At 40.4% G+C, this 24,281-nt stretch overlaps 1 protein-coding gene across 4 annotated transcripts in view; it reads right to left on the bottom strand.

The window, feature by feature from the left end:
- The window catches only part of Vwc2 (von Willebrand factor C domain containing 2), a 155,428-nt gene that overhangs the window by 97,754 nt on the left and 33,393 nt on the right, over positions 1–24,281 (bottom strand). For all 4 annotated transcript variants that reach the window (XR_380971.3, XR_380970.3, XR_001780018.2 and 1 more), the window contains exon 3: positions 17,250–17,379. Coding sequence is in view for 1 of the 4 variants with exons in the window: in NM_177033.3 (NP_796007.1) it covers positions 17,250–17,379 (130 nt within the window). In the remaining 3 variants the exon portion in view is untranslated. The remainder of the gene's footprint in view (positions 1–17,249; positions 17,380–24,281) is intronic.

Raw genomic sequence — 24,281 nt, 5'->3', positions numbered from 1 at the left:
CCCTCTAGACCATGAGCTCATTACGGGCAAGATGCCATAACTTGATCCATGTCTGTACCAACAGAAAAATAAATGGTAAGGAACTCAGTTTTATAAATAATGATCAAAATGTACACACACACACACACACACACACACACACACACACACACACACATCTCCAGAAGTTGAACTAAATGCTGAAGAAAGCACACTTGCCATGGTGTCTTCAGATTCCTACACTCACAATACAGCATGACTGAGACTTGTAGGTGCTGAGGACAGTCAGCTGCATAAGAGACAGACGCCTCTGGAAGCAGGGCATGGAAAGTTTCTCCAGTGAGGACTTGTGAACATGCCTTTAGAGATTCAAAAAGGGTTACGAAGAGGCAGAATGACATGATGGAGGGACACCTGGGATAGTTCTCAGCAAGGTCAAAAGGGCACAGAGTAAAACTGAAGTACAGCAGTGGCCATGCCTAGCAGACTAGGGGTTTTTGTTTGTCTTTGTTTTTTGTTGTTTCTTTGTTTTGTTTGTAACCTTAGCAGCCCAGATTTAAAACCACAGACAAGAACTATATTTAAACCCAGAAAAATATTCATACTAATAAGCTGGTGGCAGCTGTTTGGGGGTAGCCTTCCTTAGCATACATGTTTTTAAAAAGATTGTGCTTGGTGGCACAGCCTGGTCCATCTTGTGAGACACTGGACGAACAAAGTCTGTATCATTATTTGTGAACACAGCTATTTTTTTATTAGATATTTTCTTTATTTACATTTCAATGCTATCCCGAAAGTTCCCTATACCCTCCCCTTGCCCTGCTCCCCTACTTACCCACTCCCACTTCTTGGCCCTGGCGTTCCCCTATACTGGGGCATAAAAAGTTTGCATTACCAAGGGGCCTCTCTTCCCAATGATGGCCGACTAGGCCATCCTCTGCTACATATGCAGCTAGAGACATGAGCTCTGGGGATACTGGTTAGTTAAAATGGTTGTTCTACCTATAGGGTTGCAGACTTCTTCAGCTCCTTGGGTGCTTTTTCTAGCTTCTCCACTGGGGGCCCTGTGTTCCATCCTATAAATGACTGTGAGCATCCACTTCTGTATTTGCCAGGCACTGGCATAGCCTCATACAAGATGGCTATATCAGGGTCCCTTCAGCAAAATCTTGCGGGCATATGCAATAGTATCTGGGTTTGGTGGCTCATTATGGGATGGATCCCCGGGGTGGGGTAGTCTCTGGATAGTCCATCCTTTCCTCTTAGCTCCAAACTTTGTCTCTGTAACTCCTTCCATGGGGTTTTTGTTCCCTATTCTAAGGAGGAATGAAGTATCCACATGGTCGTCTTTCTTCTTGATTTTCTTGTGTTTTGCAAATCATATCTTGGGTATTCTAAGTTTCTGGTCTAATATCCACTTATCAGTGAGTGCATATCTAATGACTTCTTTTGGGTTACCTCACTAAGGTTCTTAAAATTGCAAAGGAAGGCTGTTTGTTATTCTAAAGGTCTGAGGTGGAAACAAGCCAACTTCCCCTGAAGTTTCTTTGTCTGCCTTGTTATAAGGGAGAATAGTTGGCTATTCTTGTTATTCTGATGATATAAGATTGAAGCCTGGAGCAGACAACATAAAAACAGAAATAATATGCAACTGAAAGAATCAGTTACACAAGGAACCAGAAATAGTGGGAAAGCTGTGTTCCTGCAGCAAGGAAATCCCATAGTTTACTAAGTAAAATCAGTAACTGCCACTCCCAGACCTTTTAAAGGATATATGGGATAACAGCAGAAGAATTTCTATACAAGCAAAGCGGGCATAAATGTGGACAGGCATGGAGAAGAAAGTTAGCAGTTGAATTTTGGGCTTTTAAGAAGTTAAATGACACATTAAATATTTAAATTTTATTTATGTATTCATTGCTAGGAGATCTGATGACTAGAGCATTTTCTAGGCCTCTGTACCAAGAAAAGCAGAATTAGGTTTCTCTTTGTAGCTAAGGTTTATTATGTTTCTCTGTTTTCTGGCTCTAAGACATCTATAAAACTTGGTCTAATAAGTAACTGCACAGAATGAGAGAAAACACTTCCCTTTTAAGGTTTTCCAGCTTAGATGTCATTTTTCTCTTTGACCTGGTATTTTCAGAATTTAAAAAATTACATTATGTGTTTTTTATAAATTCTCAAATCTCAAGGAAAACATGAAAAATGACTAATTGTGCATTTAATTCTCAAAATAATTTTATTTCACATTGAAGCCCTTAGAATTCTACTGGGCTCTTCTCTCATTAAATCTGACAAGGAAGAAATATCCAACTAGAGCGGAAAAATGTGAGTACAGGCCAGCAGTGCTTTACACAGTTTAGGATTTAGATCAGCTCTGAAATACCTGAGAAGCAAGGCTAGTTCATCTTAAAAATTCAAAGGCTGTGGCCCCAGCCTAGCTCTTGTGAATTAGAAATTCTAGATCAGGGACCTGGAAGTCAGCTTTCAAGTTTAACTTGTACATATGCTGCCTTCTCAGCCAGTGGTATGAGGGAACAGATGAACTGTGCACATAAGTGCAGTGCCTGCAAGAGATCAGGCACTTTTCCTGACTTTGATTCTTCCTGTCTTTTCATAGTCATGCTTGGAGAAGTTGAATCATAAAGTAGAAAAGCCTAGATGCATTGAGAAGCACAGAGCCTGAAGGAAGACACGAGGTATCTGTTGTACAAGAGGAGAGGTATCAGAGCTGAGCAGGGGTTGGTGGGGGGAAGGACAGCCATGGTCTAAATTTGGAGTCTGGAGTATAAAGAAGAAAAACATTTGGTTATTGACTTCTGGTACAGGTTTACACTTGCTAGCCTTTACAGCTTCTTTTCTCAAGGTCAAAATAAAATAAACATAAGTTGTTATGTAACAATCTGAGGTTTAGTGGGATGGAACTCTCTGAACTTCTGCTTCTTCTGCTTCTTATTGTTGCTTCGTTTCATTCACTAATTGGTTCTTTGATCAAATAAACTCTGTGAAAGTTAATTTCTTGTTTCAAAACGATTAAAAAGCATATATTCAAAAAGGTCTTAAGGATAAGAGGCATAAACAGGAATAGTTTTTATATAATTATCAAGGGCATCAGACCTATTATAGAATAGTTGATCCCTGAGGGAAAATGAAAATCTGCAACCAAGAGAAGCCTTAGGCTGTGAGTCAAGGAAACTGCCCAAACTTCATTGAGGTGATCTATAAATGAGAAATGTCCTCTGTAGGCTCATGCAGGACACTTGAATACATAGTCCCCAGTTGGTAGTGCTGTTTGGGGAGGTTATAGAACTTTTGGAGGTGGATCCTTGCCAGAGAAAGTATGTCACGAAAGGCAAGCTTTGAGTGTTCGTGGTCTCACCCTACTCATGCTCTTGGCTTCCTTCAGCTTGCATGATTTCCCCACCCTGATAGACGCTCCCCTTGGAACTGTCAGCTGAAATAAACTCTTCCTTCTAAAAGTTACTTTTGGTCATGGTGTTTATCACAGCAGCAGGCTGTAACTCGTATACTTCCCTTGTCTTCTTTTTAAGTGATCACCAGCATTTTTAGGAGCTCCTTTCAGGTATACCTCACATGGGATAGAACTTGACCCATGGTAATATTGTAACTTAACAATTTTTGTAAGTTTACTTATCTTCTAATGATGTTTCAAATAAATCAAATATATGATCTTTTAAAACTGGCTACAAAGTGGTAGCACATAGCTGTGGTTCGTCCCTTTGTATTATTAAATAACATGCATTTATTTGGATATGGTACCTTTTGTGCATCAGTCCATTGATGGACATTTCTGATTGTTTAGTGGTCAAGAAGAATGCAGCTGGGTATGGTAGCTCAAGCCTATAATGCTAGCACTTCAGAGGTGAAGGAAGGGGGTCAGGAGTTCAAGCCCCGCCTCAGCTGCCTAAGATCTTAGATGAGGAACAGAAAATAATCCTGTTACAAGCATTTCTACACATTGCCTTGTGAGAACACATGCACATAGTTTCCTAGGACAGAGTTCTAGGAATGAATGATTGAGATATGTGGCAGGTTTTGCCTTCATTTTGAAAGAAACTATCAGCTGGTTTCCACAGTGGATGCTGTTTGGCATACCACCAGCCATGTGGAGGGTTTTAGCTTTTCCTCATTTCCAACACTGGTTGGTCTGCCTTTTCACAATAACTGTTTTTATATATTTCATTATTTTTCCTTCTGCTTTTATTTCCCTGAAGGCTAATGAGAACATCAAGTGCAGTTAGTTGCATCTGTTCTTCTCTAAGTAGATATCTAAGTCCTTGACTCAATTTCAATATGCTTTCCTTTAAACTGAGTGAGTTTCTTATGAGTCTAGATACAAGAATCTTATCAGGTACATCATTTCAAACTATTTTCTCACAATCGATGGTTTTTACTTTAATTATTCTTAGTTGTATGTTTTGAATCGCAAAATAATTTAAATTTTCGTGATGTTCAATGTTTGCTTACTTCTTATGGACTTTGCCTAATCTAAACATGAAGTATTCTCCTCCTACCCAAAGGATAAAGATTTTAAACACCTTTAGGTAAGTTTCTGGTACACATTTGTTTGCAGATGACATGATTTAAGGGTCTAAGTTTTCATCTCTTCCTTCTTTTTAATCACATGATTATAGAACTGTCTTTGTAGAATTTGCTGGGAAGGCTATTTTCTACCCCATTAAAGTGTCTTATTATCCTGCTTAAAAATAAAAATGCAAGAATTTATATCTTCTTTTTTGTTTTTCTAAATATAGATTCCATATATTATTCTTATGTTTGTGTCATTTAAATTCAACTATCCTTTGTTCTATATTTAACATATTTAATGTATTAAAAATTCAATGCATTCATAATATGCATGTTTTATAATATGAACATGTTCATTCATGTCTGCATGGATATCTCTATCTATCTATCTATCTATACATCCATCTATCTATTATATATAATATATATCTGCGTGTGTGTGTGTTTATTATACACATACAAGCACACATAATCTTTTTGCCAAGCATGGTGGCTCATGGTAATGTCTATGATCCTAGTACTAAGGATTCTGAGGCAACAAGATGACCATAAAATTGAGGCTACTTTATAGCCACTTTGAGGCCAGTCTGAGCTACACAGTGAGATACTGTTTCCAAACAAAGAAACAAATATCATTCCACCAATATTTCCTTCAATATCCTTACAATTCTCCAGTATGCTCTGAAGGTGAGAAGTGAATGACATCTTCCCAGTTTTGTTAGTTTTGACAATGGTTTGTCCATCATTCATGAGTTTTAGGATCGGCCTCTCAATTTGTGTAAATAGGTATGTTGGATTGTATAAGAATGGCATTGAATTTATTATCCAGTTTATGAAGAATTATCATCTTAACAATATTGAAAATTTTAATTAGAAATAGCTTTTTTCTAGTATATGAGATACCTATTTAATTATTTTTAATTTTTTTCAGTAATGTTTTGCAGATTTTAGTGCACATATCTTATAATTTTAAAAAAGACATTTATACTCTTAGATCGTCTATTCTTCTGATATTAGAATAAATGAAATTATTTTATTCGATTTTCCTTGAGGCAAAGACTTTCTTTGTAGCCCCAGTTGATTTCAATCCACAACCTTCTTGCCTGACCCTTCACTGTGTGGTAGCAATATGGTATCACTGAAGGTGCACTAAGGGATAGTTGTCACCTCCTGGCCAAAAGAAAGGAATCTACCTCTGGGTGGAGATATGCCAGTCTCTTCCCTTAAACATTAATCCAGTTAGCCTAGCCAACTGCCTAATCAAGGAATCCATGCCAAGAAAGGGGGACCCACCTTAAGAGATAGGAGGATTAACTATCTCTTTAAGGAAATAATTTCCTTTCCAGCATTCCTACCCACTAGTAAAGTCTCTTATAGGGCCAAATATGCATTTTCATAATCAGTCAGCTTTTCTGAATGACTCAGAAAAATGTAATTGTTCCTTTCCCACCTGTTAGCTTTCTTAAGCATGCTTTTCATAACAATTGTGCTTCATTGTCTCTAAAGTTCTCCTCACTACCATGTGGCTGCTTCTAGTTTATTAATTTACATTCTAAATATTGCCCCTTCCAGGTTACCCTCCCAGAATTCTTTACCCTATCCTCCATTCCCTTCACCTCTGAGAAGATATCCTCTCCCTGTATCCGTCTTCCCTGGGGCATCAAGTGTCTACAAGATTAGGTGCATCCTCTTCCATTGAGGCCAGACAAAGCAGTCCTCTGCTACATATGTCCTAGGGGCCTTCAACCAACCTGGATATGCTCCTTGGTTGGTAGTTTAGCCTCTGGGAGTTCCTAGGGGTCTGGTTTAGTTGATACTATTGGTCTTCCTGTCTAAAAGAATGCAGCGACAAAAATGGAACATAGCCTGAAGGAGAGGCTATCCAGTGACCAGCCTAACTTGGGATCCATCCCATGGGCACTCACCAAACCCTGACACTATTAATGATACTATATTGTGCTTGCAGGCAGGAGCCTAGCATGGCTGTCCTCTGGAAGGCTCTACCAACAGCTGACTGAGACATGCAGATACTTATGGCTAGCCATTGGACTGAGCCTGGAGACCACTATGGAAGAGTTAAGAGAAGGGTTAAAGGGACTAAAGGGAAGGGACACCCTATAGGAAGACCAACAGTAGCTGCTTCTTTATGTGGCTGACTTTCTTGATGGCTAAACTCCAGCAGTGTGGATTTTCTCCTCTTCTACAGGCAGCTGCTGGGACTTAAACCTTGTCGTCTGCAATGGGGTTTTTAAAATTCTAATAGAATTGTACTCAAGGTACCATTTGTTAATAAAAACAAGAACCCCAAAAGAGGTCCCCATTTCGCTAGCATCGACTGATGATTTTTGAAGGCATTTAGCCAAATTTTTGATAACACACAGTATATAGGTCTAGAATATACTATGTAAATTGATTTACTTACTTGGGATCCCTATTTATTAACTCTTATAAGTTTTTGCAAGTTCTCTGAAAAATTTCATATTCAGATTTATGATCTCTATCCCTCTCTCCGCCCCTCTTCTCTCCCTCCTTTCCACTCGCAGTGCTACATTGATACTACATTGATGAATATAAGAGACAAATGGATTTGCTTGTTTTGCTCTCTGATCTAAAGATTCAGAAGCACTGTGGGAACTATCATGCCAGTCACCAGTGGTGAAATATTTACTTACCATTTATCAACTTGCAAATGCTAAAAGCATTAGCCGTGATTGAATGTTGGATTTTTCAAATAAGTTTTCTGTACCAGTTGAGACCTGTGACTTTTGTTTCCTTTACCTTGCTAATGCAGTAAGTCATTCATTGATTTCTCAGATGTCAAGTCAACATTGCATCTCTAGGCTACACCCACTTGTCACAGTGCTACATCATTTTCATTGTATGGAGTTCAGATTACCAGTGCATTCTTAAAGATTTTTCCATCGTGTTGATAAAGAATTTTTCTACAGTTTTCTTTGGGGTACAGCACACTGCTGTAACAATGTCAGCATTAGAATCAATGGAAAACTAAGTTGGGGAGTTCCTTTTTGCCACTTTTTCTTGCCTTGATTTGTGAAGAGGCATTATTATTCTTCTACTTATTTCAGAAAATTCACTAGGGAAAGCACTCAGCCTAGCTTTTATTTGTAGAAAAAAAAAGTTTTGCATATTATGGTGAAGCAGTTTGCCTTGAAAGCCATCTTATAGTAAAGACAAAGTAGGCTCATGCCTGCTCATAATAAAATCTGTTTCTCAAGGTTGGCCTATGCCTCACCTGTAGCCTTAACGAAAATGGTTCTGTACTGCCTATTCCAGGAAATGGCAACCATGACTTTGTTTCAAAACAAAGGTTATTATAACCATCTGTTGTAATGTCTACATTGTTATGACTAGCTTGCTATGTTCTGATTAATTAATTGAGCCCTGATGATTTGGATCAGAGGTCTTTCTCCATATTTCTTTGAGATTTAAATTAATTTGAATTTTTGCATTTTGAGGTATTTGTCCACTTCTTTCAACTTTTCTAATATACTGTTGCAAAGCTTTCTCTAGTATTGGGTTGTGGTTATTGTTCATCGTGGAGGATTGTTAGTGATATCCTTATATTGTTCTTCAAGTCTAGTGGAATCTGTGTTAATTTTGTTACAAATAACTTTCACAGAATTATCAACTTGGTTCCAATAATTCTCTCCTATGCTTTTGTATCTTCTATATAATTGAGCTTTGCTTACATTATATTGGATTCTGTCTTCTGAATGCTTTTCTGTGATCTGTTGTTTTGACATTAGTTTCTTACAGGCAGTAGTTTATAGCTTCTTACTGACTTGGTTGATGGAGCCCTATGGTAGCTTACAGCTGCTCCATCAACTACATCAGAGGCTTTTCACTTTGTATCAGTTGCAGGTATAACCAAAAATCTCTGTGATTTTTTTTTCTATCCACGGGCAATTAGATATATAACAGTTTGATTACTTAATGTTTTCTGATTTCTTAGATTGTCTTGTTTGCTGCTGTTAAATCTAAGTTGATTCTGTTGAATTCTGTTGTGTAAAAAATTACACGTTGTGTAGTTATGTCTGTCAAGCTTATTGGCGATTGTTCTACAGCTTAGTCATTGGTCTCTCTCACATAATACCCACCTTCAATTGGCCAAATGAGCACCTCCAGTTGGGCTGTGTATTCATACCTTTAGCAGGCAGTGTAAGTCTCCCATAACCTGGTTAATATTTTGTCTAGATTGTTTATTAACTATTGTTTACTAAAAATTGTAAATATAATTACTTATTTTTCTCTCTCCTTTGAATTCTTTAAACTTATTTCATGTGTTTTGGGCTTTACTGCTAAAAGTATATATATATTTTGATTTCTTTGTTTTTTATGGTTTGTCCCTATTTCTCCTCTTGTGCCTTTTTAAAAAGTTGTAAGCTTTTGTGTTTCATGCTTATTTTCTTTGTTGGTTGTCTTAGTGGTCGAGAAACTTCAAGATGTATCTTTATAGCAATGGACTTTATGTTGGTATTAGTTAATTTTACACTTTCAGTGCAAAATTCAATATGAAGTCCCACAACCTCAGCTTCCAATACCTATGTATAGAAGTTCAGTGAGTTGGTGTCCTGATCATCCTACTGGTGTTTCTGCCAGGCTACAGGAGGTGGCCCCATATTCCCACTGCTATGAGTTTCAGCTTAGGTCATCCCCATTGATTCTTGGGAGCTTCTCTTATCCCAGATCTCTGGCACTTCCTAGAAATGCACCCCTCCCCCAGTCAGTTGCAAATTTCCACTCATTCTCATGGCCACCTGGCCATCTCCCTTGTCTCTCCTCACACCTAATTCTGAACCCCCCATTCTGCTTCCCATTAGTTCTCCCATCTGCCTATGACTATTTTATTCCCGCTTCATAAAATCCTTTGCCTGAGTCTTCCTCCTTGATTAGCTTCTTTGGGTCTGTGGAGTATAGCAAGGATATCCTGTATTTTATGGCTAATATCCACTTATAAATGAGTACATACCATGTATGTCCTTTGGGGTCTGGGCTAACTCACTCAGGATGATATTCTCAATTTCCATCCATGGAAAACTCATGATGACTTTGTTTTTAACAGCTGAATAGTATTCCTTTGTGTAGACATTTTCTTTATCCATTCTTTAGTTGAGGGACATCTAGGTTGTTTCCAGTTATTGGTTATTACAAATAAAGCTGCTATGAACATAGCTAAGCAAGTGTCCCTGTGGTATAATGAGATGTCTTTTGGGTATATGCTCAGGAGTGGTATAGCTGTGTTTTGAGGTAGAACTGTTCCCAGTTTTCTGAAAAACTGCCAAATTGATTTCTAAAAAGGTCATACAAGTTTGCACTTGCACCAGTAGTGGAGGAGTGTGCTATCTCTTAAGTTTTTGCTCTTAACCATTCTGACCAGTGTAAGATAGAATCTCAGGTCTTTTGTTGTTGTTGTTGTTTTGGGAGTTCCCTGATGACTAAGGACTTTGAACATTTCTTTAAATGTTTCTCAGCCATTTGAGATTCCTTTGTTAAGAACTCTCTGTTTAGCTCTATACTGGACACTAACCCACCTACACAGCTTTCAATCCCAAATTGTGCAGAAGAATGGGGGTGTCTACAAGAAGTGCAGAGATGGGAGATGGAGCCTAGACTGGGGGAATTGCCCAATTAGAGACCCATCCCATGGGCAAGCACCAATCCCTGGTAGTATTGATGATGCACTGTTATACTTTTAGACAGGTACCTAGCATGGCTGTCCTCTGAGATGTTCCACCCAGCAGCTGACTCAGACAGACTAGATGGAGCTCTGAAACTCTTATGGAAGAGTTGGAAGAAGGCTTTAGGGTCCCAAAGTGGATAGGAATTCCACAGGAAGACCAACAGAGTCAACTAACCAGGACCCTTGGGGCTCTCAAAGACTGAACTACCAATCAAAGTGCATACACAGTCTGGACCTAGGTCCCATGCACATATACAGCAGATGTGCAGCTCTATCTTCATGTGGGTCTTGAACAGCTGGAGTGGGGAGTGTCCCTAAAGCTGTTGCCTGTCTGTAGTATCTATTCCCCTAGTTCAGTGTCTTGTCTGGCCTCAGTAGGAGAAGAGGCACCTAATCCTGCAGAGACTTGATGTACCAGGGTGGGGGATACCCAGATGGGGGTGTCCATTCTCTCAGGGATGAAGGGCAGGGCAGGGGAGGGACTGTGGAAAGGGGGACTGGGGGAGGGACAGGGATTGGGATGTAACGTGAATAAATTAAAAAATATGTTGAGTGAGTTACAGAGATTTGGGGTCTGGCATCTTGGTGAGCTTTTTTTTTTTAATTGAATTGCAAGCTTTTATATAGTAAAAGTTCACAAAATTAAAACAAATGAAAATATTGGCATATTTACTTAAGTCTGAGGTGAGGAATCTTTTCCTTTGATTTTTTCCCCTTCTTACATGTGATGTAAAGACAGCCACTTTAATGGGACTGTGGTGTGAGGAAATGGTGATGGAGTCTGCTAGGTAAACCACACTGAGAATAGGTGCCTCTCTGGTGCCAGAGGCTTGGAACTCTTTCTGCCTATCTCTGCTCTTTCAATGTACTGCGTTTACAGATACTTGTCAGATAAATGGTTTGCATATATTTTCTCATGATACACGGTGGGGGCCACTTTGAACTTGTTAATAGTATTATTTGATAAACACACACTCTTTTAATAAATTATCATCTTACCAGTCTTTTCCATATGGCTGGTGCTTTTGGTACACCAGTAAGTTGATTTTCACCTGTTGAACATCATGAAGGTACTCTCCTATCTTTCCCTCCAGAATTATTAGTTTCAATTTCCGTAGTTAAATTTGAAACCTATGGTAATTCAGAGTTTTTCTCCTCTTTTTTTTTATGTGCAATATGAAAATAAAATCCCAAGATTTTCTTTTTAACTCATCTGCTAATAAATTAGCCAAGCACAATTAATTGGATTGATCTTCCCTTTGCCCAACGTACCTGAGAATTGGCTGAATCACATAGCATGCAGATTTTGCTCACCCTATTCTGTTTTATAGATAATCATTTAGGGCTATGCAACACTATGCTAATGACTATTACTTTTATAAGTTCTCTTATCTCACCTGTGCAGTCCCAGTTGTACTTGCATGGTTTTGACTTATATAATCCTGTTCGCTTTTTTAAAACAGTCCAATGACTTTTAAAATAATAATAATAAAATATAATTTTAATGGAAGTCTATTGGCTCAGTAGATCCCTTTAAAGCAGTTCAATGTCTTTATTGAGTTTTCCTGTCTGTGCTATGGTGAATTCCTCCAGCAAACCCTCATGGGATTCTTTTAGTAAACTTTATTATTCTAGGCATGGAGATGCAGCACAATTTAGTAAGATGTACTTCTATTCCTTTTATAATCATGATGTTACTTGATACTGTTCCTTATGTAATTCATTTCCACTTGCTTAATGTGAGTATATAGGAAAACATTTTGTGTTGATGGTATTCAAGATTGAGCTCAGGCCTCAGAGATTGCAAGCAAGCATTCTAACTTCGACCTCTATCCTTGCCCTTGCTTTTCTTTTTCTTTTCTTTCAGGAGAGTCTTGCTAAATTCCTCAGGTTGGTCTTAAACTGAAAATCTTTTGTCTTTCCCTATGGCGTGGCTAGAATTACAGACATAGGCCACTGAGCCTAGCACACAGCTGGTTTTTATAAACTGACCTGGCTAAACTTTCTTCTCAACAGCTAATTCATCCTGATTTTTTGATATTTTTAGTTGTATAGAGGCATCTATAGATAATGGCAGATTGTTCTTATGAGACAGCTACTACTGCTTCTGTAAAATTGTAGAATCTTGCAACAGTAAAGATTCTCTTGTGAGACGTTCTGAATAGGAGCCCACCTACATCAATTTTATTTCAGCAACACTCTCAATCTTCCCTGCAGTTGTGTCCTATTTCTTATACTCAGGAAAACAAACAAAATTCTGCCTTATTTTCTGTCAGTGCTTCTCATATATTTTACAAAAGTACACCTAATGGTTTGAAATTTTAGTGTTTATCCTAAAATATCACATTTTCCACGCTTATCCAAAAAGTCTATATTTTCTCATGAAAATCAAAGTGTAAATAACCATTATCAAGTGGCTCTGAGACTTCAAGGAAGAAATAAGCTTTATGCCCCATGCCTTTCTGCTTCTGGCGCACAGCATGCTCTCCTTTTGCTACTATGGTTTTCCGTTTCTGAGAAGCACTGTTAATCTCAACACTGGGCATCCTTCTTACTAGCTCTCCTACTTTGTAACTGTACAGTGAGACCATAGGACACACACAGAACAGAGATCTAATCACAGGTGGAAGCCACATGCCTATGTCATGCTGACAAACATGCCCATAACAAAGGCAAATAAGAGGCAGGGTGCTGTGAACTTCTGAAGTGCGTTTACCATCAGAGAAAGCCTGAGTTCCTTAAGGGGAGATAAAGAGTGTCATAATTCATTCTTTTTATTTAAAAAAAAAAAAAGGCCATTGAGAGATTGAGCTGCGCAAGTCAACAAAGTGAATCCATTAAATCATACTTGATTTGTGATCATTTATTCATACTCAAGACATTCTTGGTTTCAAACCTTTGCCCTTTTGATGCAAGTGACTGACAGTCAGCAACTGGATTGCAGTTTCCTCTTTCCCAGGAGAAGAGCTGTTTATTGCTGTAGGTTAAGTTATACTGGTATGAAGATAATGGGCTATTCTTCAGATGTCAGGGTTAAACCTCACTGCTTCATCTAAGCTAAGTCTACCCAAACATTTAGTTTCATATATACCATCTGCTTTGATATCCTATAATCAACTACATATAAAAAAACAATCCTTTCATAGAAAACCATCATTTAGTGTGGGGGAGGCAGGGCTGGACTACTATAAATTATACATCAACTTTGGTGAGTTTTCACAGACCATCCATCTCCAACACACAGAATTTATTTGCAAGCAGTTTTTAAAGTTAGATTTTGACCCCTTCCTAGGTCAGAGTGTCTTAAAAAACAGAAACCTCAAAGTCACGAACTCTCTGATGAGAGCTATACAGTAAGATATGTTTCAATGCTTTTATAGTTATAGTCCTTAAAATAAGAAGTTATTGCTATTTGGTATAATTGACTCAAATCTCCTAATACAGAGATTTCCATAAATAAATCTAGTTTATAAGAATATTGTCTTAGTTACTGTTTCTATTGTTGAGAAGAGGTATGATGACCAAGGCAACTCTTACAAACAACAACATTTAATTGGGGCTGGCTTACAGGTTCTGTTTATTATTACCATGGTGGGAAGCATGGTGGCATTCAGGTACACATGGTGCTGGAAGAGGTGAGAGTTCTATGTATTCATCCAAAAGAAGCCAGGAACAGATTGTCTCCCAGGCATCTAGGAAGAGGGTCTCAAAGCCCACCCCCAAAATAACACACTTCCTCCAACAAGGCCAAACCTACTCCAACAAGACTATTCTTAATAGTGCCACTGCCTGGGCCAAGAATATTCAAACCACCACAAATATCACCATACTTCAAAAGTTTTTAATAGGCTAACAACCATGCCTTGCCTTAATCTCTACTCCCTCTAAAAGCATATGAACAACCAATGGATGAATATTTAGAAGTTTACTATCAAGGCAGCCACCAAGTACATACCTCCCAATCCATTATTTCAGTAGTAAAACACAGCAAATCTTGAGTTTATTTGCTTTATAGCTTTTATTTTTAAAATGTATCTTGTTCATCCAAACAATAAGACTATATCTAAAATGATAAAAAAAATTTGAATGCAGATAGAAATAAATTACATTGAATATTTATAATCTTTAAAATTTACTTTCATTTTTAGTTATGCCTGTGTATAACTGTAAATACAAATGCTTCAAAAGACAGAGATATTGGATTCCTCTCGAGCTGGGGTTATAGGTGGCTACCTAGAGTAGTCCTGGGAATAACTGGAATCTACTTTGGAAGAATAGCATATGCTCTTACCCCTTGAGCTAGCTCATAAGCTCACATTATTGCAACAGATGGCAATGAATCCCTTCAAATATCTTTTAAAGATCTTTGGAAGACTCTGTCCCTTAACTGGGATAAGTCCCATGGGCAAAACAAACCATAAAGAAACCTGTCTCTACTCAGAAAAATTCCTACTTGTAGTAGGAGGAAGGGAAACTGCCCTTGTGCAAATGACCACAGTGCCAAAGTTACTGGGCCATGCATTTACAGAGGTGTATTGTGAGATGTGTGTGTTTGGGGGGAAGGAGGGGGGAAGAGATAGAAGTTGAAAAATATGTGTCAAACATAAACAGCATGCAAATGTAAAGAGAGTGGGTAGCTGCTCATTGGAGACTTTCTTTAACTTTCCACTGGTTTGGATGTCCTTTTTTCTCAGTGGAAAACACACAGGGATTGAAATTCTGACTTTCTATCTATTGAAGCCATGCCAACTAGGATTCCAAGGCTAGCTAATTCCTACACATTGTTATCAATTGTAACTAACAAGAGAAACTCTGAGTATGTCAGACATTTAGTTTACAAGGTATCACTGGTGAGAGGGCAAGAGAGTTTAAGCTCTGCCTGACTATCTTTTGGCCAGAGAAGAGGTCTCTCTTCATCCTCTCCTCTCCCAGCAGGGAGTTGAAGCCATGCCAGCCTTGGCCATCTCCTGACCACATGGAAGTCTTGACTAGTTCTTTGCCTGGCTGGTGTACTATCGCATATCAGCTTTAAAGGACACTCTGCTAGCCTTACCACCTGACCTCCGTTTCTCCCTCTTCACTCTCATTCTCTTACTGTTTATTTACACAAGTAAAGTAAGTTATTTCAATTCCCCAGAACAGTGCCTTAGTGTTTAACATTCTCTTTTCACATTTATTTTTTACATTTAAAATAAAAATATAAAAATATATCACTTCTTCCTTCTCTTTTTTTCCCTCCAGTTCCTCCAGCATAGTCATCCCTTCAACTCATCCCATATTTCTCCCATGCACAAAATTGATAGTCTTTTTTAATTTGGTTATCATTGTTACATACATAAATGTAAAATGTGTGATATCTGTCTGTCTGTAGACACACAAGTATATATTATATATATATATATCCCACTGAGTCCATTTTGTTGTTTGTGTATACACAGTTCCAGGTCAGACCACTTTGCATTAGACAATAATTAATTGGAGGGGCATCCCTTGGCTATGCTAATTCTTCTTTTCCGAGCAGTGATTAGTTTCCTGTCTTTCTATTTTCCATTCTTTCTTAAAGGAATATACTTGAGGGGCTTTAGAAAGGGTTCACGAGTGAAGAGGACTGGCTGTTCTTCTAGTGGACCTAGGTTCAATTCCCAGAACCCATGTGGTAGCTCACATCCATCTGTGATTCCAGTTCCAGGGGACACTGTACTCTGGCCTTGGAGGGCACCAGACATGCAAGTGACACACAATCATACATACATACATACATACATACATACATACATGCAGACACAATGCCCATACACATACAATACTGAAAAATACACTTGACTTCCAAGGCTTCTCTGTTCTCACCAAATAGAATATACCTCATAGTCTCATCAAAAGTGCACCACCAGCTTCACAGGAAACAGTCTGTAACTCCTTTCTCTGAACACTGTCCACTCATGGTCAGGAGACTGAACATGCCAGCCTCCACAGCTACAAAGTTCTAACTCACTGACCTTGCGCTTTCAAGGGTACCCATCTTCAACAGGGACTCCCTCTCCTCTTCAATTTATATATTTTAAGATTTACACAATGTGTTGTATGGAAATTTAGATATGTGCATATACCTGGTTTTAATGGCGTGGCTCAAGACTCAGAATTGGAAAACAACTTATACTCCTGTTAATCATGAATGTAAATCTCACTTGCAGCTTATGAGGCCTTGGTCCAGAAGCACCCATGTTTACAGACATCACAAATTAGCCCTGCAATACTCCTATATGCCCCCATCCCTAGATGCATATGATAAGCAATAAATCAACAAAATCCAGAAAGTCTGATCATAACATTACCAAAGATACTGAGATACTGGACCACTGGGCAGATCTATTTCTGCTCTCTTCAAAGCTGCCTTCTATGTCTTAAACAATGACATAATTGAGTTATAATCTTCTGGGCCCCTCTAGTGCAGAATGCACCTTTATCAAACACCCTCCTGGAGAGTCGCACCCATATAGCCCTACTTCCTTCATTCAAGATAGGCAAGCACCCTTCCTTGACCACGACTTCCTATTGCTTCTTTTCAAAAAGCAGGTCTGGCTTTTGATGTGCCAAGGAAAAAAAGGAACCAGTCTTCCTAACTAATTTGCTTTTGAAAAATATTCAATTATGTTTCTAGTTTAATTTACTTAATCATGAAAGGTAAATGAGCCCAACAAACATGTTCAATTTGTTTTGGAAAGAGAGAAGGCTTTGCAAGAACAAAGTTAAATTAAATGATGCTGTTCTCCTCTATGGTGGGATTGAATTCCTCCCTGCCCCCAAACTTCTACATCTATAAAGCATAAAGCAGATACCAGAAAGACAGAATGCCTTGGTACACAGCAAGTCCCACCTGTACCTACCGCTGACTGATAGTCCAATTGACAGGGCGAGGACACATCCATGGAAACCCATACATGCCTACATATCTAATGGCATGAGCAGAGAAAGGGCTGGGGCTGGGGGCTCACACCATCCCCATGGTTAGTGTTCCACCTACCGTTTTTGCAGATCGGGCAGCACTGATCAGGCTCATATACGGGGTCCACACATTCCGTCTGGGGACACGCCGACACTGTGCACAGCACTTCACCATTGGCTTCACAGCGGCACCGTTCACATGGAGACACCTGAGACACAAGCCCATATTCAGGGTCACACCTCCCTTACACAGTCCTTACCCTATAAAGTCATATCTTTATTTTTTAGTGATGAAGATAGCCCTGTGTTTAAATGCTTGGAACAAGTATTTTTCCAAATGTGGACATAATAAGGTGATTACGGGTTACCATGGGCTTAAATAAAGGCATTCACTAGGGCTAGTGGCTGTGCTCAGCCTTTCAGCCCCAGTTGGGGCAGCTCTCAGCTAAAGTGACTTCTTTATAAGCATCTCTTTGAAAAAATATTTCTGTTGCTTCTAAAATCAAATTATTACTGATTTCTTGCTCAACAAAACCTTATTTTTCCACAGCCCTGTTAACTCTGTATTCACTTAACCTCCCATGGATCATTCCCAGTATTTATCAGGACAGGTGCTCAGGGGGAAGGGAAAGCACAAGGCACTCACATACATGGTCTTCTGAGGCTTGGAGCCCCTAGCCTGGAGCTGGGAAACTCTGATGTACCGGAGCTCTTAGAGTGACACTAAGTGCCCTTCTGAAATGGTTGGCCCAGTTTACTGATAAAGAGCCCAAGATGTGGAGGGATTAAACAACTTGCCTTTGCCAGATCTCCTAAGGGATCAAGCTGAGATGCCCCAGAGGGCTCTTGACTGTCGGTCTATGATGGCTCTTCTTTCTCTAAGGCCCTAGAGGATCATCCTTCATGTCATTAGTGGTAACATGTTCTTATTGGAATCAAGGCTTTAAGAGATATCAGGGTCTCTGTCTGTCTGTCTCTCTTTTTCTCTCTGTTTGTTTCTCTCTCTCTCTGTAGATACACAAAGAGACAGAGAGATGCTGCATAGAGAGAGGGGGAGAGATAAAGAGAGAGACAGAGATAGGGGAGGGAGAGGGAAGGAGAGAGAGAGAGAGAGAGAGAGAGAGAGAGAGAGAGAAGAGAGAAGAGGCTTAAAAATTTCACAATAGCCCAAATAAAATGTTGGCTTATTTTACAAGTTGAAACCAAGTTCACAATATAAAGGAACAATTTTAAGAAGTATTCTTGGCATAGTATAGTTTGGGGGGATTTTGCCATTGCTGCTTTTCACCGTTTTCTGTGGTTACAGCATTGCATTTCTATCTCAAGAGCAGATGTAGACAGTAAGTAGCATTAGGAAACTCTTGTGAGTTTTTAAAGCAAAGACCTTGAGTTGCAAGAGAAACTGTCAAGTGCATGTCAGATCCTTTAGCTGGAAGGACTTCAGGCAGAAGCCAAGAAGCCCAGATGGTGTGGATTAGAGATGCAGAGCCATGCTGCCCCAGGGGAGCAGAGGTTGAGTTAGCAAGGGGCAGGAAGGTCACATATCTGCATATGTCCTTAGGAAGCTGCTCAATAGCTAGATACCCACCCTTCAGCTAGGTCACATTCTAGGGAGAGAGAGTGAAGCTACACACGGGCTGGACTTAAAGCAGACAAAATGGGGTATATGTCATGTTCTTAGGTAAAATATGCACTTGAAAATTAGACTGTTCCCCATATTTAGGCAAAAGACTATGGAAATTGGGTGGTCAGAAATGTGTGTGATTTTCGAAGAAGTGTGAGACTGCATTGCCATGCAGGAGACAGGAACATGAGCACTGAATGGGCAGTTCTGAAGGGGGTCTGGGTCCTGGGCAAAGTGGGAACCCCATTTCCATTCATGAAAGACTGACATGTAGGAATTAGGTATCTGTAACATGCTGGTAAACTTGCACCTAGGTGGTAGCAGCAGGGCACAGGGCACTTGAGGGACCAACAGAGGTAGGAAACTTCCTCATATCAGCTTCTCTTTGTAGGAGCCGGGATGGCCTGAGCCTGGGATTGGAGTAAAGTTGGCCCCAGTGTGGGACCTGATGAGAGTAGATGTGTGTGTCAGGAGAGGGTAAAAGGGAGACTGGCTAGAGACATGCTTAGAGTTACCCTGATGGATGACTAATCCTGGTGTTTGAGAAATGAACAAATCCTTCCCTTATTGTGTTGCCATCAATTAGGCTATGTTCAGTTAACCATGCATGCCTCAGAATGATACTACCTTGTGATCGTGAAGCTCGGTGATACTTATCATCTGAGTTGTCTTGACTTTTACTTTTCTATTCTTGACTTGTGACTTTTTTAAAATTTTTTTATTACATATTTTCCTCAATTACATTTCCAATGCTATCCCAAAAGTCCCCCATACCCTCCCCCCCCCCACTTCCCTACCCACCCATTCCCATTTTTTTTTTTTTTTGGCCCTGGTGTTCCCCTATACTGGGGCATATAAAGTTTGCGTGTCCAATGGGCCTCTCTTTCCAGTGATGGCCGACTAGGCCATCTTTTGATACATGACTTTTAAATATCCTGCTGAATCTACTTCTGCTGACTATAGATGGAGCTGAGATGTATTCTTCAAAGCAAGAATAGAGCTGAGGTCTTTCCTCCACTAAGCCATCATTCAACTCCATCTTCTGATCTGCTAGAGAGCCCTCTTACAGCATCTGAAATGTTACTAGATTTAAAAATAAATAAAACAAAACAAAGAAAATGCAAAATCCCAGTGTCCGTGGGACTTTAGGAGCCAAGCAAGGAAGTAGTAATCAGGCTCAGCATCAGCAAAGCACATTGAAAAGTGATCACCTGTTAAGCTGATGGGGACCCAAAGGCTAGATCTTCTCACACTTCTGGCTCTGACCCAGAATGGCTATCTACCCTTCTAAAACAGACTGTGTTCAGCAGCACCGGGCACCAGCAACACAGCAGGAGTGATGCAAACATATAGAAATAAGAATAGTTTGATTTTCCCAACTGGGAGTGAGAATGAAGACATTCTCTGTTCATTCCATGATTCCAGTTGCTATTTCAGAAGTGTGACCTTCCTCTGCCACATTTTGGGAGGGGGCAGGTACGGTGGTAAATGGGGTCAGGGGTGATAAACAAAGTAGTGTATCTGGGCCTTCTGAGGTTTGGCCTGTTGCTATGTATTGTAATGCTAAATACTGGCCCCCAAGGTCTGGTTGCCCCCAGCGATGAGGAATTCCTCATGTGCACCAAGTGATGCTATGTAACCTTGTTTCTTAATTTAAAACTATTAGTTGAATAAAAATGCCTACAGCCTATAGGTAGGCAGATGAGAGATAGGCAGAATTTTGCTTCCTGGACTTGGAGTCTGAGGCAGAGACCAAGAGGAGAGAGGTGAAGGGAGAGGAAGAGAGAAGAAGACACCATGGGGTAAGGGATCTTGAGAACTGGCCATGAGGACTGGTTAGCCAATTAGAGTAAGAAAGACCCAGGTGGAACGTGGCAAGTTATAACTTAGGGTTATCGACAAAGAAGTAGACAAAATAGCTTAGAGGATCAATATTTGCCACTCTAGTGCTTTTTAGGCTTATTATAAGCATAAAGGTTTCAGACCTTTTATCTGGGAACTAAATGATCAAAGGTGGGGTAGAAACCCTTGATTAAATATTTACCACAAGAGGATCTGGCCTCCTCTGCCTGAAGATTTCTAACTTCACACTGCTGGGCCTTGTCACTTGTGCACATGGCTCTCTTAGTTACCACATGGGGCTATACTTGCAAGCAGCAGCTCTTTAAAGGGAATCTAAGAAATGTATCCTAAACCCAGAGCAAAACACTAAAGAAAACACAAACTTAGATTTTTTTTTCAGTTAAACAACTCTGACTACAAGATGGATAATAAAGTGTAAATAAACACAGTAATTCCATGGTAATAAAAGTAGATTAGTCATAATTGGGGATGCCCTAATTCCACTCAATAGTACTGTGTTCGCCTATACCACATAAACAGAAGCAGCAGGGGCTATGTAGTAAGTACTGAGTCTGCATCTTTTGAGTCAGTATAAGTGGGTAATGTAGTTAATACACGAAATTAGCCTCAAGTATAAAATGAAGACCATAAAAATGAATACTGTGTCTGACACATGAACTAGGTGTTCCCATGTGACCTAAAGACTTCCTTCAAGACTCTACCTCTCAAAGAATTTATCCATCACTAGAGGATCAAGCCTCAAACATGTGATCATTCCACAAGATGATGGCAAGTTATATACATTTTATATTAGCAAACTTGGGTGGAATTAGGCATCTTTCTCTATCACACTCTGCCTTGGTCAGTTTTGTAACTGCAACTCTAATCATTAATATCACAAAGAGGGACCTACAGAAAGTTCCTTAAACTTAAATTCTGCTCTTGCCTATGTCTCTAACTGCTTTCCTGGGGAAAACAAGATTTTTTTTTTTTGAGACAGGGTCTCATTATGAAGCTCCAGTTGTCATAGAATTCACTATGAAATCCAGGGTGGCCTCAAACTCACAGAGACCTACTTGCCTTTGTCTCCCAAGTGGTAGGGGCATATACCATCCAGCTAGAAAACAAGAAACCTTTTCAGATACCTTCCTCCTTCTCCTTCCTATCTGCACTGCAGCATTTTCTCACCATACCAGAATTGCCCCTGATTAGGAATACAATACTCCTTTCTCAGATCAATTCAAAGCCATCTTCTTGCTCCATGCTGCAGGAAAGGACTGATCACCTGGATGAGGAAGAGGAGGAGGAAGAGAAGGAGGAGGAGTTGTATGTGTCATCCTTCTTGTCATAATTAATTTCCTCTATTATACTTCCTATCCAGGGGTTGTCATAAGAACTGCTGGAGTGGGTACCATGAAATCCCATGGTGGCAAAAGACAGCACTTCTTGGTGCCTAGGGACCAATTCGATGCTAAATGCAGATGCTAACTCAACAGCAGACAAATAGGAGAAACAAAAATCCCAGAACAATTTCCCAAATGATTGCAATGCTTTGGTTGATGGGATTAATTTAAGTTCAGAGTAGTATGAGCTAATAGGCGTCAGCTTAGATCTGTCTCCACCAACATGACTCACCATAAAAGAAAGACCCCACTTCACCATTTATTGAATCAGTTTATCCATTTGTCTTCCTAAACTCCAAAGTCTGTATTCTGCAATTACACAAAACAAGTTTATCATAAAAACAAAGATATATACTAAAACTCATTCCCCCTTCCTTCCCTTTCTCTGAAATTATTTTAGAGTCAATCTCCCCCATGTTGTGGATGGGCCTGGTACTGTTTGTATTTTGATGCTAATTCCACTCTCCTGGGAGGGGTTTCAGACAAGGAGTGAGTCACATACTCAGGTGAATTCTTGTAAACCATCCCCTAATGAATAAAGGAGTCAATTACTTGGCTAGTAGGCGGGACTTCCGGGCTGGATAGGCGAAGAGAGGAAGAGGAGAGATATATATTGAGAGAGGGCCTTTTGGACAGGGATAGTGTGAGGACAAGAGGTAGCTCCTAGTGTCTCCCAGTTTCAATGGCAGATCCGCCAGGATTTGCCACCAGAGGATTTAGATTTAATAAGGCTTACAAGACTAGGATTTTAGTCGGGCGGTGGTGGCGCATGCCTTTAATCCCAGCACTTGGGAGGCAGAGGCAGGTGGATTTCTGAGTTCGAGGCCAGCCTGGCCTTCAGAGTGCGTTTCAGGATATCCAGGGCTACACAGAGTAACCCTGTCTTGAAAAACAAGACTAGGATTTTAGTTGTTGCACCCAGTGATTGAGTTATTTTTATTTCTGAACTAAATTTGTTTTGTGTTTTCCTTCATGCAGTAGCTCGTCTAGGTTAACCACAAAGGCCAGGGAGGATTTGAAGCACAGGGTTTGTAGCAACCCGCCAGTGGGAACTTAGCCATCTAGGTAGAGAGATTTTGGAGCTCTGAGTCAGAGAGTCTCCACGAGATAAGAACTGGAAAGAAAACACATGGTGGGACTCGTACATATGTAGTAGAAAATGGCCTAGTTGGTAATCAGTGGGGGGAGAGTCCCTTGGTCCTGTGAAGGTACTATGCATTGGAAACATGGCATTGGCTCACCAACCCTGGAAAAGCTCATCTAGTTACTACATCGAGTATCTTTGAGAACCATGAAAAGTAACACAGAAGTAAAATTATCTGACCAGGTGGGAGAAGAAATATAAATGAGATGGGGTGGGGTTGGGGGTTAGAAAATTGCAAGTGGGGCTGTGGAGATGGCTCAGCGGTTAAGAGCACTGACTGCGAGCGGTCGCCATCTTGGTTCCGGGACTCAGCAGAACTTAGGAAATTAGTCTGAACAGGTTAGAGGGTGCGCCAGAGAACCGGACAGCTTCTGGGACGGGCAGAAGCACAGAGCCGCTGAGGCAGCAGCCTAGGCGGGCCGCAGACAACCGGCCACCATCCGGACCAGAGGACAGGTGTCCGCCTGGCTTGGGAGGCGACCTCAGCCTCAGCAGCAGCGGTCGCCATCTTGGTTCCGGGACTCAGCAGAACTTAGGAAATTAGTCTGAACAGGTGAGAGGGTGCGCCAGAGAACCGGACAGCTTCTGGGACGGGCGGAAGCACAGAGCCGCTGAGGCAGCAGCCTGGGCGGGCCGCAGATAACCGGCCACCATCCGGACCAGAGGACAGGTGTCCGCCTGGCTCGGGAGATGGCCTTGGCCTCAGGAACAGCGGTCACCATCTTGGTTCCAGGACTCCCTGGAACTTAGGATTTTAGTCTGCACAGGTGAGAGTCTGCACCACAGAAGCTGACAGCTTCTGGGAACTGCCAAAGCAACACAGCTTCTGAGAGAGGCCCTGTTTTGGGCCTTCTTCTTCGACCAGGAGGAGGTCCAAAAACAAGATATCTGCGCACCTTCCCTGTAAGAGAGCTTGCCAGCAGAGAGTGCTCTGAGCACTGAAACTCAGAGGAGAGAATCTGTCTCCCAGGTCTGCTGAGAGACGGTAACAGAATCACCAGAAGAACAATCTCTAAACAGAGTCAACTATAACTACTAACTCCAGAGATTACCAGATGGCGAAAGGTAAACGTAGGAATCCTACTAACAGGAACCAAG

The sequence above is a fragment of the Mus musculus genome, chromosome 11, assembly GCF_000001635.26.
Source record: "Mus musculus strain C57BL/6J chromosome 11, GRCm38.p6 C57BL/6J".
Taxonomy (NCBI): Eukaryota; Metazoa; Chordata; class Mammalia; order Rodentia; family Muridae; genus Mus; species Mus musculus.
The sequence above is the reverse complement of the archived record's forward strand: the minus strand, read 5'-3'. Positions and strand labels throughout refer to the sequence as shown.